At 39.8% G+C, this 22,146-nt stretch overlaps 1 protein-coding gene across 4 annotated transcripts in view; it reads right to left on the reverse strand.

Annotated features, from left to right (window-relative positions):
* Positions 1-22,146, reverse strand: part of lrp8 (low density lipoprotein receptor-related protein 8, apolipoprotein e receptor) — a 158,891-nt gene that overhangs the window by 52,258 nt on the left and 84,487 nt on the right. For all 4 annotated transcript variants that reach the window (XM_018690820.2, XM_018690818.2, XM_018690819.2 and 1 more), the window contains exon 4: positions 10,440-10,568. In XM_018690820.2, coding sequence (XP_018546336.1) covers positions 10,440-10,568 — 129 coding nt within the window. The remainder of the gene's footprint in view (positions 1-10,439; positions 10,569-22,146) is intronic.

Genomic DNA, 22,146 nt, shown 5'->3' on the forward strand with positions numbered 1-22,146 from the left:
CCTCTTCATGCACAGTGACAACTAAAGAATTAAAGCTAATGGTGCAGTGCAACATTGTTAACAGCAAGCAAGCTCTCCATCCAGGTCTCACTAACGATGGCTGACCCACTTTACCACATTCACCCTAACCAGTGTTTAAGAGGAAGTACAGTATTTAAAGTGAAATCAGTGTGCAATTACTTGATAAACATCTTTAGGGCCACCAATGAACAAAATTACAGGGTGTACTGAATGAAAAGAAAAAGCTGACTTAATTTCACATCATTTTCTTGGACTCCACAGCTACATGGCGCTGAGACACATCTGCATGTGTTGAGTCAATGTTTTTAGTACAGTTACCTAATGTAGCGATGGCGATGTATCAGGCACCATTACCCTTGATATCTTTAAAGCAGCAAACCGTCAAAGGAAGAAGAGTACCGGAGGCGTTGGCATCCCTGCATCTGTAACAATATGGTTGTGTGTCGTACAGGTCTAGAAAGGTTAACCTGCCAGTTAGTTGGGGTCGTAACACTGAGGAGTTGTGTGGGAGAAAAAGGGGGAGGACAAGAGGGAGTAGAGGCAGTTTTAGATTATGCTTTTGATGCAACACATTCTGCAGGAGGGCAAGAGGGGCCGAGAGTGAGTGTAAGTGAGTGTGTGTGTGTGGGTGAAGACAGACATAGACAAGTTGACATGCAGTCCCTCTCCAGGGCTCTTGCAAAGTGTTTATCAGTGCTTTGGCTACATTAAATCTTTGAAGCATTGACGCGAGAGGATAGAAGCTGGTGCACACACATGCACGCAGACACAGACATACATAGACACTCGTGACCAACAGACAGGCGGGCACTGAGCCCTCAGCTCTTCGACTCGCTGTAACATAAAAGTGATCCTCTTTTCCTAATGGAATAGACAGATAGAGAGTGAGGAGAGATGAAATTCAGAATAGATTTATCACTGACTGACAAACAGAAGGCAGCTTCAGAAAAAATTTACTCTCCAACAGCCTGCCCAAATGGGGTTTACCAGGCACAGAGCCGATAGTACATGTTTGGAGCATTGGTGGGAGTCTAACATGTCATGTCTTGGTTGGAGGATATGGGGGGAAAAAAAGGAAAGAAATATGATATCTTTCACTTATTATACACTGCACATGCAGTAAAAGCACAAACGTGTAATACTAGCACACTTATTTCACTTAAATAACATTATGCAGGATTTTCCTCAGTGAAATCTGCCAATTCCTCTTAATGGAACAAAGCCATGTCCTCGGGGATTCAAACCAACGCCTGCTAATGCAGCGAACAACTCATCTTCGGTGTTTGTTTCTCAAATGTTGTGATTAGTTTGAACTTGGTTTTCAATAAATTTCATTTTAGCCAGCAATGCAGAAAATGCTTGAGGGACTAAGAAAATGGAGATGCAGGAGTAAATGTAGCTGCAGAGATGAAAGGTGAGCTATAATGTGGTTTGGGATTTGCAATAATAGTCTACAATCACCTTTGTTTAGAGAAAATCCAGCTAAAAACCCCAACGTCTCATTTTCTGTGTTCAGCAAACTCAATATGCAGTCTGGCTGAACTAACTTTACCATTTCTTAGGCATGAAATTCTATATATTAGTCTAAAAATGGGGATAAACTGACCTTTACTTCAAAACCATTTGCATCAGTAAAATGATCGAACCCCAGGCTCAATCAAGCCTACAGTTACACTACCTCTTGCACATGGGTCAGCATGACAACAATAGCAACTTCATTGTTAGCAGCACAATAAACTGACAGATCTAAACAATCACAAAAAAAATCTATACCTCTCTAACCTCTGCCATCATCTTTCAAATAGAGACTTTATCTTTGCTGGTTAGACTGTCTTTGCTCAGGGTAAAAACATGTCAAACTGAGTGTGAAAAGCCACTGAAAATAAGACCTCGATGTAGAGTGGCAGCACAGCCTGGGGAATCCAACTGAAATGGCAGCTTAGATGAAGGGAAAAATGGCACAAAATTCACTGAGAGACTGAAACTCTCTATGTAACCTGATTGGTATACACCAGGGAAAGACTTTCTCTTAACCACCTTCATGAGTGGGGACTATAGGGATTGCACACACACACACACACACACACACACACACACACTGAACGTACACACTCACACAGGCCAACAGGGACGGTATACTGAATAGAACAGGATATTTCAATAGCTCAATCACTATGCCATCTGACAGCAGTTGAGACTTGAATATTAACTGCAGCACAAGCAATCACAGTGGATTGACTGGCTGTGGCTGTGTGTGGTGTGTGTGGTGTGTGATGGATGTCCTTGCATGTCTCTATGTACATGTAGGCGTGTGTATTGACATAACGTGCATTGTGCATGCTATTAGTCACAACATTTCATATTTCATAGGATTTAAGCCATTAAATGTAAAATGTGACATGACCATCGCTCCATCCACATGGCTCTACACAGTCTTAAATCTTATCAGTAGCCCCTGCCCCCTCCACACACACACACACACACACACACACACACACACACTCTGTATGCCTGTCTGGAAAATAATTGCATTCCCTCAGATAATTGTCAAGTTGTAAGTCTATGAATGCATTAAAAATAGGTCATTGTGATTAAGTGTGATGATTACATCTCCACAATAAATAACTAATCCTGCATTTTAGCAAGGGTGCTGCATGATAATGACATAATTACCATTTTAGATGGACTCATCATGATAGACTTGTTCTTTTTTATGTGTGATCTCTCTCTCTCCTTCTCCCTATTACAGCTATTTAACAAGTTATATCTCTGCTAGAAACCCATAGTCCCATTTTACTGCCAGGTTATCCTCTGTTGCGGAGGGTCGGATGTGTCTTTTTTTAGTCTGTATTGAAAAATTGATGTAAGCTAAAAAAATTGATATACAGTTATTGTATAGCAACAATTAACTTTGTTATTAATTTAACAACTACATCTCCAATATCTGCAAAAGTGCAAAAAATAAACAAACAAACTCTTGGTAGTTGATAATCACTTACTAGCTAGTTACCATGTACTAACTTTAGTAGCTAGCAGCTAGTAGCCTTTTAGGTCACAAAATTGATTTTTATCTTCTCAAAGAGACTAATGAAAAATTATGTGTAAATGAGGCTTTGAAAACACTCGCTTGCTTTAAGTGTGGTGGGTCTTTGGCTTTATAGGTTACTGGCCAGGAACAGATCCTTCCTCTCTGACGTTTTTATATTCTCTGGCATGTCCCTTAGGTAGGAGCAAAGCTGTGTTGTCACCTTGGTCAATTTTCAGACTAGCACGCCTTCCCTGTCATCTCCATGTGATACTGAATGCGTGTGAGTCCGCGTAGCGTGCAGGGGAAAGGACGAAGTTGGGGGTGAAAGCGGAATGAGAAATGTTCTTAAAGCAATCTGAGAAAATGGCCTGTTCTAGTCTGGAGTAAGCGCAACTGCCTCTGGGTGCACAGTGATCCTGTTTGTGTACTGGCGCTCCATTACATTACACCTACGCACACAGTGAGAGCAGTCAGAGGATTATAAATGAAGGGGAAAGTAATGGGAAGAAACTCTGAGACAAGAGGCTACCAGTCTTTGTCTATGTAGCCACCTCTTTTAGTGGAAATGTGGGTGAAGCAAGATAAAAGAGGGCGAACACACAACTACAACCACACGTTCTGTTCGACTATACACAGTTTTCTCATATATACACAAATGTTCACACACACTGCGCTCACATACCTACGTTGTATTTTTTATGTGGGTGGACTTTACTTCGTCCCCTTTGATCTGTTATCAAATAATGGAATATAGGTTACATTTACTGTAGCCTTCAGCAAGCTGGACTAAGTAACTTATATGGATGTGTGTAGACGCCTAAGGGATGCGCACGTTTACATGTCTATGTGTGTGTATGGTTCGTATCACACTGTGTTTGCGTAGGGAGTTTCCACCATGTTGAAAGCACCTGACAAACTTGTATCTTCACATACAAACACTTAAGACGTGCCACTTTATTTACTTTCTTACCTCTGCTTCCCCACAGAATAACTAACACACATACAGCATAGACACACACACACACACACACTTCTCCCTCTCCTCTGCCCCTCTCTGCCCTGCCATAAAACACCAACTAACATATCCCTGGTGGCATCGATTCAGCAGCAGCTTGCTGTAATGTAACATAGCAGTGCAGGCTGATGTGAAAAGAGCAACAGGTCCCCAGGGCCTGCAGGAGCCTCTCTGACTATTGTCTGTCTCTCTGTGTCTGGCTTTCTTTCTTTGTTTGTGTTTCCCCCTTTCTGTCCCTGCCAACAAAGTGCTGAAAGTGTCTGTGGAGCGAGTAGAAACATAACTGACTGGATTCAAGTAAAGTAAAACGAAGGCTAAAAGAGAAAGGCACCCAAAAAAGTACCTTTACATCCATAGTATGTAAGGATTCTGAATGAACGTTTCACTAATTCAGTGAACATACAGAGGGAGAAAATACTTTAAATGACACATTCAGACCTATACTGTATTCGTATTCCAGATTACTTATGTATCTTTGAAATGGAGAACCAAAAAACACAATACAAAAAGTATCAAGGCCAAGGATCAGACCTGAGTCTGAGTGTTAACATTTAAACAATGCTGTTGCAGCGGTTCAGAGAACAACAACATAAAAAGCAGAGATTTGTTAACAAATATGAATAACAATAGAAAAGTCTTGTGAAATTCAAAGGAAGTAGGCCAATTCCACAACTGGACGTAACATCCAGTTGTGATGAGACCTGTAACTGGTTGAAATCTTTAGCCAACAAACAAAGCAAGAATGTTTTTTGTGCATTTATGGCATATTAATGTATATACCAGATACAACAGTTTGTTGAGGATTTCAAACGGCTGCAAGGGTATAAAATTGCTTTAATCTGTCTGTTCAGGAAACCCAGTGGTATATGATATTGATCCTGCACCTGAAGGCTTACATATATGTAACAGTACGTTTAAGCAGAGGCTGTGTAGGTGCTGTTTGATGGGTAACTCTAGTATGGCTTTTATGTAAGCATGCTATCCACACTGATTTGATTATAGTATTTTCATAGCTCTCTAAGGATCAGAAATAGCCTGCCTGACTGTGATAGAGCTAAGCTGCTGTTAGCACTGGGTTTCCACACATAGATGAGAGCGCTAAGGAGAGGGAAAATTAGAAATATAGTTTCAGTAAAGAAAAGTTCTACCTTGTTTTTTCCCAGGTAATAATAACACAAACAACATATTTAATCAATGTTTTGGGAAATGAGTTCCCTCACATGTAGACTATTTTATTAACTCAATTTAATTCTTAATTCTAACCCTGACACACATATTTCTGTTTCTATCAACAGGCACATTTGTGATGCATTGAGAGATGCAGGGAAAGAAATCACCTAATCTCACAAGCGTCTGTTCTCATTTAAATGTGCGTGATCTTATTGGGTTTGTACAGATATAAACTTCTCTGATGATCAACCTTGAGCAAGCTGGCTCATTCCTGCACTCGTTGAATCGGCACCTCAATGGGACACACGGACACACATACAGAGGCCCATGCACATGCTGAAGTCATTTACCTAGTCCAATTTGTTGAACATTGATTGGTGAGCAGGTAAATAATTCTTTTAAATTATGTTTTGTTTCAAATCTTCATTTAATGAGAAAAAATGCTAAATTAGTATTCAACAAACAAAAGGGCCATCCTTCATGAAAACACCGCCTTTACCCAAACATGAAAAATGATGTTTTACCTACACACACACACCCTGAAGCATGCAAACACACAGCTAGCTTCAGGTCTGTGCCTGACTGAACGCAATTTCACATTAACGTAAATTAAAGGCTCATAAACTTTTTTTCAGAGGCCTCCTCTAAATGTAATAAAGAACCTCTCTTCCTGGATCCATGTTTTATTCAACATTTGGATATGCTCAATTAGCATCCCTAATTAACGTTAGCTGTACTCCAATTGTTGCTGCCGCGGGAGGAAGATGCTGGGGAGAGAGGAGAGGAGATTGGAGGTGGAAAAAGAAGGTGGTGGTGAGGAGAGTGAAGAGATGGATTGAAAGGGGGCAGGGGTGAAAAGAGCAGGTTTCTTAAAGGAAGTGTGTTTTTATTTGGGTTAGATGATAGCATGAATGTGTGTTTTTGGGTGGTACAGTGTTACATATATACACACTTTCTACATTGCTGAGTGAACACACCGAAGTGAACACAAGTTTTAATATTTAATATCTATGGAAACATTCATCAAAATGCAACCCTGCATGGTGTTTTGTGTTGCAGAAATGGTAGCATTATCAGGAAGCCAGTCTGGCAGAGCTATTCATACAGTTTTCCACTATCAGCTGCTATCAGATTGCTGTGTTGCGTAGCTGTGCTTTGTTACCTGCAGGTACAATATTCATTTGTTTCTTTGTTACGTCTATGTCTGTAACATTACGAATAAATCAATTTTCCAAGAATAATAAATGCAACAGCAGCAGCATGATTAGGTTTTCTGCTGCGCAAACTGAGTGTTGGTCTGATTTATCTTCTTCTTGATCTATCTTCTGTTTTAATAAACACACAGACTGCAGAGTGACAGGAGAGGAAGAAGTTAGATTGATATGCCTGATATATCTTTTTTCTCATACATGTGGTGATGAAATGTTTGTTTCTCATTTGCAAATATTTGTAGTACTCTTCTGCTTTGTCTGAGCTTTACCACTGTGTGAAATCAAATATGATGATTCAAAAGCCACCTCATTTGGCCAATAGAAAAAAAGGGAAAAACATGGAACATTGTTCAGTCATGTTGCAGGCTGCAGGAAGTCTATCATTCAATTAACTATTTTCATGCCAGACAACTGTCCCACAGTAAAAACAATACAATTTAAGAAATCGCCACATACACACCGCTATACATATAGTATATACTACAAACAGAACACATCACATCAAAAACATACATATATTATGCAACACACTAGGAGTGGTGATGTAAAATAGCCTTTTTTGTTAAGGTATTCTTTGAAGTTGCCTATTGTGGCTGCATGGCTGCTTGTCGGTGCCTTGCACAGACCTGGTTAAGGTCTCTATCATTACCTTGTGAGACTACAAGAAGGTGAAGTGTTGTTATTTTTGCACACCTACTTGAGTTTTTTTGTGACATGTACAGTGAAGCGAAGATTTACTTTGATATAATTAAAAAGGCATTCAGTCTGTGTCTTTTGAAGTGGACTTTTGTGTGTGAACTCAGATAACATGGCTCTTTTTTCAATGCACCTGATGAACTTCTTAATATTCATCACTCCCACCCTCATCTTTAAATGATAGATCAAAAGCTGATCTCTGCAGGTTATTATAACAGCAGGAGTCCCATAACACGCACACACATATGCACTCAGAGCATCAGACAGGAAATCAATTATCATCAAGACCCCTATGAAATATTTCACAGCTGTATTAACCACTTAATTTTCTACTGCAATAAGGGGCAGAGGCTCACACAGGTCAGACAGATGAAAGGCAATGGAGAGAACACATGATCTCTGATTGCTTTCTGTGTCAATACCCAGGAATTAAAAGAGAATTAAAAATTACAGGTGCCTCTGATGGACAAAGAAGAGAAGAGAGAGGGCACTATTTTTTAAAGCTGTTTATATTGGACATCAGAGAGACAGATGTGATGTGAACAGTGCAGTGGTGGCTCGGGTTACATGATTAAATCAGCAGTGGCTGTTATTTTCACAGCCACAAACCCCCTAATGTGATCACTCGGTGTACTAGCTCACAACTTGAGATGAGACAAATGGAGATGAATGATGGGGTGGAGAGACACGAGGGAAACAGACAGAGAAAGTGAGTAGAGGGAATATGAAGACATGAAGACATGCTTCTACCACCTGTCAAGAAAATGTTACCACAACTTTTGAAATGTAGCAAAATTGAGATAAATTTCATGCGTTTGCATCAGCTGGGTTGAAGCAAATAGTGTAAATAAGCTTTCTGAGTGTCATAAATACTTATATTAGCGGGCTATGGGTGTTCTGTAGTTGCAATGTTGTGATCACATGTTGTGAATTTCTGGGAAAATACTGCGGATACTAAGATTTTACAACTTTTGATACGTTGGGGATGGTGCCAATGTGCTTAAAATATAACTCTGTGACTCCTGTCTGTTGCTGATGGTTAGTTTTATGATTTGAGAGTAAAACATTACAGTAAACAACAACTATAAAATATAGTATTTAGAGTTTTGCTGGATTATCATGATATTCGATGGAATGAGACTGCAAACTCTCATATATCATTTTATCTAAATTGCCTCTAATAAAGTTAATTAAATATCATCATATATATCATTTAACCGTATCCAGGAGCAATCTTAGGAGTGTGCATGTTCATGTGTGTGTGTGTCTCTGATTATACATGCATCTGTGCATATATGCACTTTCAGCATGAGAATATATGAATGTCACAGTGCCTGAGGGATGATGACAACATTATGCAAACAGATGCATCACACACATACATACACAACCTTGTAGTTCTATCCTTATGAAGATTCTTGCCTGCTACATTCACTCTCCCCCTAACACTACAGCAGCTTCACGTAGATGTGGCACTGTCTGGCCACAGTGACCACACTTTCAGTCATACAGAATTTCTCTGTACATATACATTTTAAGTGGTTTCTTTTTCTATCTAATAGAACACAGGTTTAGTAAAGGGCATATATGACATGCAATCTATAGACTTCAAAAAGTGCTGTGTGTGCATGTGTGTGTTCGTGTACTTGTGTCCGTCGCAGGTTTAGAATCAATAATGCTGTGGGCCAGATGTTTACACTGATGGAAATCAATGCCCTTTTTACAGCTTTGATACCAGCTGTGAGGATGTAGGATAAGAAATGTGAGCATGTATGTGTATTAGTGTGAGGGTGTTGCAGATGAAGCAAGTGTGCATTTGAAGATTTCTGCCCAGTGTGAGATGTCCTACATGACAGGACATTCAGTCTTGCCGAATGACTGAAACCAAGACGGACACATGTTGGCGGTACGTCTTAAAAGAGAGTAAGCTGGTCGAGATGTATTGATTATATGGAAAGTATACTGCATTTTGACAAGAAGAAATCTGACTCAACTTGTTTTGATCTTTCTTGAAACAGTCATGTCTTATTTTGACAGTGTAAACAAAGATGCTCCTTGACCACCTTGTGTGTTCTAAGAGTGAGACAATGGGCTCTATTTTCATGTGGGCACTCATGATTTATAAAAGTAATATTGTTCCTTATGCCAACTGGTTTATGATCTGAGGGTGCACCAAAAACCTGTAACTATAAACACTGTGTGTGCTACCACACCCTCTGCACACTGACTGGGTATTGTAGCCCTACTGAATGTGTAACACTGTGTAACACTGTGTTTGCACTGGTGTGAGTATGATTTTTTGCATCAGTCCATCTATGTAAACATACTGTAGGACACACTGGTGTACAGGACACACCAATAAAGAAACACTTGCAAGATAAATAACTGGTTTCCTTTTTCTAAAATACCATTGGCCCAACAATCCTAGTCTGTAGCGTGACCTGCTTTCCCCCATCTCCAGCTCATCAAGCAACAGCCAAGAACAAGGACAAGATAGTGGGGAGGAAAAACAGATCATGTCTGACATCTCTAGACACATAACACAGAATATATATATATATAAATAAATGATGAAATGAAACATCTCATTTTTTTGCAGATATAATGTGGAGTTAAAAATACTCCTGATTGCACGTTGGACCAGATAGTAGTTGAATCTTAAAATATGCAACATCCTAGGTGACAGACTAGAAAGTATATGGAAAACTTCTACGCTTGCTTTGCATATCTGATATTGGGTGAAAGCTACATATCTCCAGTTTTAGGCATTTTTTAACACACTATTTTAGATCTGAACCTAGAATTGATTATCACCCCAGGGTCTGAAAATCTGTCAAAACACATCCAGCAACTCAGTTACTACTGAAACAAGAGGTGTCTTAAAACTACATTTCTAGAAATATAATCACATGGGAATTTTAGCTTTGTAAGTTATTTTTCTCCGTCTACTCTCTGCTTCTCACCTCTGACATCACAATTTTGTTTTTCTGCTGTTCCTGTCTCTTTTAAGATTGTTCAGTGGTTGAAGAGTTTGCACAGTTTTGGATTACAAAAGAGAATTTCTTCACAATACACCACTGAAAACTATACACTAGAAAACAAATGACAAGTCCAGTCAAGTTTAGTTGCGATCATTTAAAGCTAATGCAAAACAATTCTCTTCATCACCTCTGCTGCCAACACCCAGTGGGGACAAGAAGCGTTTACTCAGAATGGAAGCTGCTCCATCTTCTTTTCCGTTCAGTCATCCTCTTTCCCCCCTCCATCCCACATTTCCACCAACCAACCACAAACTTACCTGCAGCGCACTGCTCCTCGTCTGCCCCGTTCTCACAGTCCCTCTCTCCATCGCATCGCCATGACAACGAAACACATTTGCTGGCAGCCCCTCCGCAATCAAACTTCTCTGGTGGACAGGTCTGTCGGCCTATTGTGTGAGAGGGCGGAGGTGAAAGACGGCAAAGGGAGAAAGAGCACAGAGGAGGGAAGACAGGGAGGAGAGAGGAAAATGGACGGCCGATGAAAAAGTTGGGGTGGGCGTGGGGGATGGATGGAAGAAAACAGGAGCAAAGAGGGAGACAGAATGAAGACAGGGAGAGCAAAATGAGAGAAGAAACGGGGAGGAGGCAAAAGATAGAGAGAGAAGGGACAGCCAGTCAATGAAACAGTTTGATAACTTAGTTATCTTGTTGCTCAAATCGATTCCCTCTCAAAGGCCTGCAATTAAACTAGACACAGAGCGACAGAGGAACAAAGAAGCAGGAACACTGTCAGGCAGACACAAAGCCAGGAAAATACACACACACATACACAAACTGAAAAAGACATGAAACACACAGTCAGGAAAATACACACAACACAATAAAGAAAAGCACTATTTGGTGTGTATGTAGCCAAGTATACATTAGGACCGCTTATTTTCATTATCGATTGACGCATTGATTATTCCTTTTTATTAAGTGAGTAAAGGCTAAGCCTAGAAAATGTCAAAAATAGTTTTAAAAGCCTCTATCAAGATCCCAGAACTCAATGTGACATCTTGTACTTACTACTTTACTTGTAAATGGACTTTATATTGCATTTTTTCACAAACTGCTTTGCAACACTAACACACACACATATCGATGGCAGGGAGCTACCATGACATGTGGACTGGTAGAGCTGGAAATTAAACCAGCTCTGTGGTTGGTGGACAAGACAGTCTAACTCCTGAGCCAAAGTCTCAACACGATGTGAGTTTGACCGGCATTCCAAATCTCTAAGGTATTCACATTAAAACATTATAAGTGGGGAAAATCAAAAAGCTGGCACAAGGAAATGTTTGGCATTGTTGCTTGATAAATGAATTAAAATGGTAAATTAAATGAATAAACAATAAATGACACAATCAATACAACGGTTCTAATTAACTAATCAACTAATAGTTTCAGGGACAAGCACACAAAAGGACAACAACAAACGCAGAACCAAAATACATTAGAACACAGAGTTCTGACATTATCAGTCAATTAACTGATTAGTTAGTTAGAAATTAAATTAATCAGCAACCATTGTGATTATTAGTTAATCATTTATGTAATTTCCCATGCAAATCACAAGAAAAAAGCTCTATTTGTTTAAAAAAAGAAGCAATTTGTAGATGTCACCTTGGGCTCTAGGATGGGCACTACTTTTGAAAATCAGTGTAATTGAATGAAGTGTTAAATCACAGGTTATAGTTTGTTAAACACACGCACACATCCACTCTGTGTGTGTGAGTGAGGAAGTGGTCCCTCTAGGTAAAAGCCCATTACAGTAGAGAAGGCCATTGTTCCTACATATGTAGCCCGTGGGGTTGGTACAGGGAGGAAAAATACAGCCGCTCAATACATCAAATTTACACAGTCCCCACAGCAAATCCCTATCCCCTCTTCCTGCAAACCACTGCTCTCCCTCACCCTGCCTCATGCCTCGTGCCTCATGCCCCCCCCCATCTCCCTCTCTCTTACACAGACACACACACACACACACTCTGAACACCATAGGGACTCTAGCCCCAGATTACATTGCAGAGCTGTGTCAAACTCAACTCCATCAATTATACATATTTGACCACCAACATTCTTCTTGGCAACCAGCCTGTGTGTGTGTGTGTGTGTGTGTGGTGTGTGTGTGTGTGTGTGTGTGTGTGTGTGTGTGTTGTAGCCACAGATCAATAGTACCTATGGGAATTGCTCATTTTGGTCTTGTTCTCTATTTTATTCATCTCATATTTCTTCTCATCTTTATTTTTAACAGTACTGTGCAGCATAAGTTGCTGCCACTCAAATGCTGCCCCTCGTGGAGGGACGCTGGGAGTTTCAGCGTTGCTGGTGTTGATTGCCAGGATTTTCTCTCCAACTGTGCAGTTTAGGTTGCCAGGTTCTATTTGCCTTTTATTTTTCTATGGAACCGGGCTGGGGTGAGGTTTTGGATTCCTCTCCTCTCCTGTCTTTTGCTAGGGTACTTTTAGGATGGCCACTTCCCCCTCCTCTTCCTCCCTCCCTCCCTCCCTGCTGCTCTTCCTCCTACTGAATATCAGACTCTTGTGTGAGCATCTTTTCAATGTGTCTCCTCTAAATGAGGTTTCCCTTGGCCTTTAAAGAATAAAAGCCTCCTGCAAATCCCCTTTAAGAGAGTGAATGAGCAAGCACCATATCAGCACAGTCTGGTTATTACTGCCAAGGGGACTGAAAGGACTGTGTGTACAATATGTATGTGTCTGTCCATGTACTTGTGTCTTTGATTCGCAAAATGCAGCTCTTACGGTCAATGTGGTGATGTAAATATGAATACCAATGGGAAGTGTGTGCAGGTGTGTTCATGTGAAGGAGCAGGGTAGTGAACTGCCTGACACCTGGCTTACTGTTCAATCAATATAAATGTGCGTCCGAGAGATACAGCAATATAAAGATAATACTGGTCTCATGTTTCACATTATCTACCTAATATAAGTGTGTGTATGTGTTTGTGTGGGTCAGCAGAGTGCAAGGGCTACTGTCAGAGACTTTCTCGCTCTAATACGAACCCACACACAGAAACACACCCCCAGGGATTCAGTCCACTAAGTGTCTGATTGACAGCTGGTTTAAAAGGATGTAATTTGCCTGACTGTCCATTTGGGCCCTGGGAGTTGGGAAGGCGGAGTCCTGGATCAGCTGCCAATTATATGACTGAATACAGAGGAGCAAGAACAACAAAAGAGCCCCACTGACATTGATTATGACAAAATAAATTAGATGATTTTCACCCCAAGGGTAATAATTCACTAAATGAATAAGACAATTCCAATTTTCTATTATTGTATGTTTAAGTAATAATCTGTGGCTATTAAAATCTCTGTTCAGCTGCTCTTTATTGGCCTTTGATGATGTACAATAATAGTTATACCCATACATTCATACAGAGCATAAAAGGTTTTTCCATTTCATGTATTGCAGGCGTTTCACAGAGAAAATTAGCTTGTGCAAACTAAGAAATGTGTTTTACATTGCCTGCAGAAGCAAGTGCAGTTTGTTTGGAATAAACAGAAATGGTAGTACATGAGGGTAATTAGCGTCATCAACAACACCCACCATGTCTGCACAGACAAAAAAAAAAAAAAAAAAAAAGGAGCAAAATTCTACAGAGAATAAATCTAGTAAGTCTGGACTTCTACATCACATTAACTAAGTGAACATTTACACATTTAAACACTGTTGTACTACAAAGTTAGCACCAAACAGTAGCCAAAATAAAAGACAGCACATAATCTCAAGTGTTTTATCTAGCTTGTTTGACTTTGCCAGTCCATAAGGTGATGGTGTTGAAAGATAATGAAGTTGTAGTCTAAATATTCTTCCCAGACTTTTGAAAGTCAGTGCACACACAGACTTGCCCTCTCTCTTTGTTCCCCTCTCACTAAATGCTGACAGGTGTATCCATTGGCAGAGCGGGCACTGAGGAGCATTGATGGACTTATCGACAGTAAGCTGGAGACACATCCGTGACTGCAGAGATATTGCCGACTACTGTCATACACCAAGCCAAGTGCAATATCTGACTGCTACTCTCACCACAGATGAGTACGTAAAGGTTGAATCTTTCTAAGAGTATTCAGATACGTGCATATAGATACTATATACTGAATACATAGAAGAGTTCATGGAGGCAGGTGCATGACCAAGTGAGATACACCACCCACATTTGTCCACACACAAACAAACTCATACACATACACAAAACTTCTTATTGCTTTATATCCTTTTCTAAGCTGCCAGCCATAGGCATTTAACTGAAATCACAATTCTTGAAACTTTGTACAGAATGAATATTTCATGGGATATAACTCCTGGGGCACAGAGATGAACATGGGGCTGTTAGCAGCAGCCAGCTAGTTTGCTTACTGCCAAGGCCTACAGCAAATAACAACTGAGGAACTGATGCTAGCCATGCTCCAGTGGAGCTGCTTGGTGGTGACCAATAAGAGATGGTGGTTGGACAAGGCAGCTCCCAGGTGGGTTTATGCATTATCGAATGAATGCAACACAGGGTCAAAAAAAAAGCGAGTGCGGTCAGTGAATATATCCAGGATAACTCAAGGTAAAGCAAACAACGCAATTGGTCAGATGATCGGGTCAGACCTTTCCCTCAGTTTCCATTTCTGTAAAACAGACATAGTGTCATGCAGACCTAAACAGATTCAGCTCAGTGCCTTACTCATAAATTTATTTCACATTGTCACCCTGGGTTAGCAGTAATTTGTCTGTTAGTGTGTGAGGTTCTTTTCTCGCTATTAGAAAGCACAGCATTAGAAAGTGGCAGGGGACAAGATGCCATAGATTATTTTTCACAGAACTCAAATTCTGTTAAATAGGGAAGACTTTAGCTTGAGACAAAGCAGGTTTCTCATACAGCACGACTGCTATGATGGATCTAGATGGAGGGGCTAGCGCTGTGAGAGGCGACTGGGGAAAATGCATGAAATCATTATTATAACATGAAGAAAAGGGATAACTTTGTCACTGTAGTGCTTAATCACTCAACTAATAGCTTTATTTTTGCACCGAATACATTACCCAATGAAAATGATTGTCCTTAAATACAACATCTGACAGTATGCAATAGTTAAATGTTGCAAATTATATTCACTCTTGTATGCACATATTAATAGAAGTTTGAGTTGCAAAGTGAAAGTAATCTCTCACAAGTTGGATTTTCGTTGGCTCCAGGAAATATAATATGGCTATTCTGAGTTTGTTGGTAAAGATCATGCTGTAAAAATACAACCATTAAGTGAATCCTTAGTTAAAACTGTTATATTTAATAGAAAATACAGTTCAAACTATTTACAAATCAATGTTCGTACTCCTGTGTATTGTTATTAGTGTGTGTTTGCATATTCTGAAGGAAAAACTCTGTGTTTCAAAACAAGTCTTTTTCTAACATTCTTGTTCTTAGTATTTTTCAAATTTTACAGTGGATTTTAAATAGGTTTTTCTGGTCCTGGGGTCAGAAAACTCATTTGGCACATAAGGGATGATGCAGTCTAATTCAGACAAGAAGTGGTACAGACTTGTTATTCTCCTCACGTGGCCTGCCTAAGTGTCTATTATGAACAGGGTATAGGGGTGGACGGAGCAAGGAGCTGTATGCTAATGAACTTTTGATTAACTACCTTCTTAATTTTCCTTCACAAGCAGGGAGGGGATTGGAGGATTGGAGGATTGTAGCATGGCACCACGTCCACTCTACAGCTGCCTGCCTAGCATCAAAGCTAGCCTCCCAGGTGATTGATTCAGAAGGCTCGTAGCCCCACCGGCTAATGCTAAGATAATTTATTTATTATGAGGTGTGCGTATGAGGCCGGGAGGTAATATAAGTCATCCTCAAGTCACTGTCTGTCACAGTGAGATGCAGTGTCAAAACGAAAGCACATGGGAGGAGCGTATGTGATAATATGGCACATGATGAATGGGGAGGAATGGAAGCTTATAGATGATTTACCCAGTACGGGCACTAAGGATTATAGTTGCATACATTTAAAATGCTTAAAGGTACACTGAATTCCCCTGCACACCAGACAGCACAGCACTGATTGATGAAGTGCTATTCTTTAACGTTTTTTTATGCAAACACCTGAGAAACATGTCTCGCATCACATCGCTGGATTATTATTAATACCCAAATACTCTGCTCTGCTGTGAATATCAATTCGCTCCAAACGTCCTCCAAAGCAAAATGCATGCCATATTGAAGGCATTTACAGTTTCATAAAAATATGAGTGAGTGTGAGAATGTATGTTATGTATGAAGTAAGAGAGAATGAGAGCATTGAACTTATTTCTTGCATGTGTTAGGCAGACCATCAATTAAATCTAAACTAACAGGGGGTCCATAACATCTGATCGTCTGTGAAATAGGATAATTAAACTCAAGTTTCAGCCATGAGGTTGCACCATAAATTGACGAGTGCCTGCTTGAGAACAGTAAACTTTTATCGCTTGGCTACTCCGTGTAGTAAAAACAGGGCTGAGGCATCCGTTGAATCAATACACAACCACATACCGTGCCTTCCTGGTAGCTCAGTCAGCTTATATAAAAACCATATTAAATTTCATTTAATTTCAGACAATTTAATATATGCCAGGCAACTAACATTAACATGCCTCATGCTCATGTCTTTATTTTCAGCCTCAGTTACCTGGATGAATCTGGACAATAAATGAAACAGGAGAAAATATATGGTGGATGCAGACAGATGGGTAAGAAGGAGGGAATAGGGGAGAGCAGAAAAAGGAAAATGGAGTGAGATGTAAGAGGGGGAAGTGGGGTCAGATATTGGTCAAAGAACAGCAAATATCAATGCGAGGACAAATTGGGACCAAGGCAATTAGAGGGCAACACACTCAGGGAGAGAGGCAGAGGCACTGGGTTGGAATCTGATCAAACTGGGGCTTCTTGTGACCTGAGGGCCTACAAATGCATCACACATCAGACATGAAATTCTCATTTGGTCACTCACTCATTCAGACCTGAAATTTCTACCAACTCAACGCCAGATGCATAAACGTGCACAAACAAAAACACACAAGCATAAAACTGCATACTACAAATCCATTTAGAGATGTAAGCTGCATTGCATCTTAACATTAGCAGAGACGTGGAGAAGTAGTCCACAATGAATATATTGTTCTAATTTGAGATTCTGCAATTTCATTCGAATAAGTGGAAGGCTTGTAGTGGATGCATAGTTAATCTCTTTCAGGAATTGCAGTGCATGCAGTATGAATGAAATGCTTTTCTTTTAGAGCTATAACCTTTATAAAGGAGAAGAAAAGACTGCAGTAGACAAAGGACGGGAGGTAGAGGAGCCTTAAGCTCACAGAGCACTCGTATGCATCAATGATTCATACAAGATGAGAGATGTATGGATCAGCCAATTATTCGGCTTGTAAGGACTTTGTAAGTCTAATGGTGTGATCGGTTGTAGTGGGTCACATCGTCATGGTGATGCTCATTAACCTTGTTCAAAGCAGTGGTCTTATTTAGGATCCTTGTTATGTGTGTGTGCCCATTAGGAATGTATAAAATCTCAGGGTTAAGGTGTGTGGTCACTCCATGGGGGATGGTATTTTAAAATGCAGTTTACCCTCTGTTTATCTTACTTTATCTAATCATTAACAGCTGCTTTAAGCTAGCCTCTGGTCAGGCCACACAGGTCAGGCTATCAAGATTATTAAACAATAATGTTTTATATACACATTAGAGCTGAAACAAGTAGTTGCTTAATCGACTAGTTGGTCAACAGACAATCAACAGTTGTAAAAGGTAGCAAACATTTTCCAGACATTCTCTGGGTCAAGCTATGCAAATGAGAGTATTTGTTGCTTTTTTCTTTGTCATATGTTGATGTATACTTTGGGGTTTTGGAAGGTTTTTCACTATTTCTTGACATTTCATAGAGTAAACGATCAATCAGTTAATCAAAAAGAAAAAAAAAATCTGCAATTACTATGACAAAAACAATCATTATTTGGTGTTTTAGTACTGCTTGATTTTCCTCTAGGAACCTAAAGCATCATCTGACATGAAGTGACCCTAGAGGGTTAGTGTGAGCTGTCAAGTCATTGAAATGGATAAAAGAAGTTGATGGACCCACATGACATGTACATCTAACTTCACAGGTCAATGACAGTTCTTTCCCTTTATGGTGTTAAATCAGTCTACAAAGCAACACATCACTCACAATGCGCAGAAAAAGAATGCTTCATCCATTGTTCGCTCAGTTCATGGTTCACAATTATTTCATGTGAGTTATTTTGGAGATGGAATATGTGTGTGTGTGTGTGTCTCAGCATGTACAATAAGCATAACTAGTGCATGCATGAGTTAAAGTGGGTATGTGTCTGCATGTGTGTGTACTATAACTGTAAGGATGATTACATATATTTGTGTATGCATGACTGAATGTGTGAGTTTTTATTTGTCTATAAGCTGTGGTACATAATATATGTGTGAATGCATGAGTGTGTATACTTTGCAGATCCTGACAACACACAAAGGCCACTGGAGCATGATGTTCCATGGCCATGGAAAATAAGGAAGACTATGGGATGAGAGAAGAGTTTCCTGAGACAAGAGAAAGGTTGAAAAGTGTAATATTTGCAGTATTTCACAATTATGATTTCGCCTTAACTTCCTTTTTTGCGTACATGTCCTTATTTACAACATAAGATGGGTGGTGCATTTGTAGATGGAGCAATCTCGATCCCCGTATGCACCATCCATCCAACAGTCTCCAATGTCTCCAGATAAAAGGGATGTTATAACAATGCCTCTTCCAACACATTACTGTGCACTCTTTCACTATTAAGTTTGGTTTAGTTGGTCGACATCTCGGCACTGAATGTAAATGAGGGTGAGTTGGGACTTGGAGGCCAAGGCCGACCTGCTACATCGATGTTGCCAAATTGCAAACTCCATTCCCCCTCCCTTATCCTTCAGATGTGAAATCCAATTTAAGGATAGGGCATATGTGGTTAATATCAGATTACATTTTAAATGAAGGTCAGTGTTGATTAGTGGCTTTCATTGGAACGCTGATCTCCAATTATTGTTGCCCTGATGTCGGGAGAGGGAGGGGAGTATGTTGGAGAGTGAAAGATCAAAGTCAAGGGAAAGGAGAGAGAAAAACATGATCAGAGAGAGCGGGTGCAGAGAAAGGAGGAAGAAGTGTGTCCACAATACAAGGAGAGAAGCTAATAAACGCCTTTCAGTGGAGTAAAATCAGACGACAAAACACAGGGAACTAGTGATAGTTCTCAAAAGGAGTCTAGAATTAATAAGAAGATTCTTAGATAGGCGGAAATTATGTTGCCAGTAAAATATTGTGTGAGCTTTATACAAATTTCTGAAATTTTGGTAAATGTCTCCGTCCATAAATCCTCTTTTCCTCTTCTATTTTGACTATTTTCTTACATTTCTGGCATTTCCTCTCCTCAAGTCTTTTAATGCACAAAATGGAAATGTGTATAAAAGCAAGTGGATGGAAATGTAGAGTCTGTTTATGTGACTGAGATTCCTCATGCGTCTCTCAGGTGGTGCAGTTTGTTTTTTCCAGGGCTCTGAAGTAGAGACTGCTACAAAGTTAAACTGAAGAAGATGCCCCCTCTCTCACTCTTTCTCTGGCTCCATATCTTTCTCTCTCTCTTTCTAGGCTGTGTGAGCTAGAGAGAGGGGGCTTGTTAAATGTGGAAGCATTAGCACAGTCTAGACTGTGGGTCTTGTCAGTGCTGTGGGAGGGGGAAGACATACAGCGCGACACCAGTGCTCTCATAGGAAATTGCCACTTTCTTCCAACAGGTCCCTCTTAATGGTTGTTTAGTAGACGACACATTGGGCATTAAAAATACCGCCAGTGGCAAGTGCCACATCTCAACTAATGAGAGATTGCAGGAGAAGGGGGCAGACAAAAGGAAGGGGAAGGAGGAGGAGAGTCAGAGCTTGTATTTTGGGATGCACACAGCGTGGGAGCTGAACTTGACAGCCGAACTCTGAGCTTATTTCCTCTGTGGCAGTTTATTCAAAGGCTGGGTCGGGGCACAAAGGCAGGGGTGTGAAGATTAAAACAGGCAGCCAAATTATGTGGAGAGCGTAGTTGACTTCTGAAGGCTTCTGAATGGACTTTTCTAATATTATAAGACAGCTACTGGCTGTGTAAGTTGCCTTTCAAAGTCACTGCTATGTAAGGTGTGCTTTGTTAAATTATAAGCTTTAGCAAGTTTTGTAGCCTAAAAAACATCCGAATTTTGATTCAGTCTGGCAAAACAATTTCCTGCAAAATTAATTTGGTTACAGAAAAATGTGAAACCCCAGAGAGAATGTTTGAAAACAACACCGCTCTCTGGGTATCATCCATAAAGAACTTCTGCATGAATCATAGTCTTTGTACTTTATTAACTGAAAAAAGTAAACTTTATACTGATGCCTGCTGCCTCCAGTTTGGTCAAAAACAGTTAATTTATGTTGCATGCGCTTTTGTCATGGAGACAGCTGCTCCATCTTTGCCTCTTTGCTTTTCTGCTTTTAGTTCATTCAGCTAGGGATTACTAAAGAATTACTAAGATGTGCAAGTGTCTGGGCCACAGTATTGTGCATACTAGGACACATAAATGGAGCATATTTATCATTAAGTTTTCAGTTGCACCTGTGTTGTTCCTACTATGATAAGTCAAAAAATGTCTTCTACCAAGAAAGGCCTGTTTTGTTCTTCCTGACTGTTCCTGTTCTTATGACCCATCTGCTGTATTTTTTTGTACTGCTACTTTTCTGCCTTAGCCTGCAGTAGTGGACCTGTTTGCATGTCTGATTGTTTGTCTTTTGACCTAATAAAAAATGTCTAAATCACACCTGCTCTATCTCCCGAGTCTGCTTTTGGACGCCACATCTGTTATCCAGTGTTACAGTTTAGGGTTTCATTAGAAGATGAGGAATATGAGGAGAAAATATAACATTCCTTTTTTTAAAAAAAACCAAAAAACTCATACTGGTTAAATGAAGAAGGAAAAAAATAAACCTAATTGTTATTATGCATGAGTATGTACAAACATGGGCAAAACACTAGCAAAAGCAATCCCATCAGGCAGTTCCAGCTCCACAAGACGCCCTCTGAAAGCAAAAACATATTGACCACCAATCAATCGTAACCAGCCAAGAGCAAGGGTCACTAATTGAACGGAAGAATGGAATTGACAAAAAAAATCACATGGTGGCTGTTGCTGCGTAGGTGGTTTTCTCTGTTTGATTGCCATGTACTGTATAGTGTAAACAAGGAAGCAAGTTTGCCATAAACAGCAGTTTCAGCTTCACACAACCACAACATGAGAGTCCCAATGTTCTCTGATACTAATTCTAATTCAATAAATAAGACAGATCTGAAAACATGGCCTCAGAGAGGTTTTCCCAGTTATAATTACTTGAACAGCATGTTTCCAAAATCCATATTATATATATGAAACTTGAAAATGATCAATAAAAAATTAAAAGATCAAAAGTGTGCTGTTATAAACTCAAAATTAAAGGTTTACTTTCCAGGAATCAAGAAAATACCCAATTATAAACTTCCTCATCTTACAAAATTTACAAAGCTCAACCTAAAGTACCTGGAACTGAGTCAGTACTGAACGTATTGAACCACTGAGATTTTCTGTGTAACTTATGGGAGTTACAATATGTCACTAATTACCACATAGGCTCTGATAAATAACTGATTTAATTCACTGACATACCCTACTCATAACAACATTTATAGAAGCAGTAGTCCATTCTGACAGATATTTCCTACAACAGATTGCGCCACCCTACCTATAACTATATTTATAGAAGTCTCACAAATTGGGTATTTCTCACAGGGCTTCTTAGTTTTAGATTTGTTGATGTTGTTATTGCAGAATTACCATATGGCAGCTAAAAGGAAGTGTGTTCTTAATGTCTAGGGTATTTCTTGT

This window comes from Lates calcarifer, linkage group LG17, assembly GCF_001640805.2.
Source record: "Lates calcarifer isolate ASB-BC8 linkage group LG17, TLL_Latcal_v3, whole genome shotgun sequence".
Lineage (NCBI taxonomy): Eukaryota > Metazoa > Chordata > Actinopteri > Centropomidae > Lates > Lates calcarifer.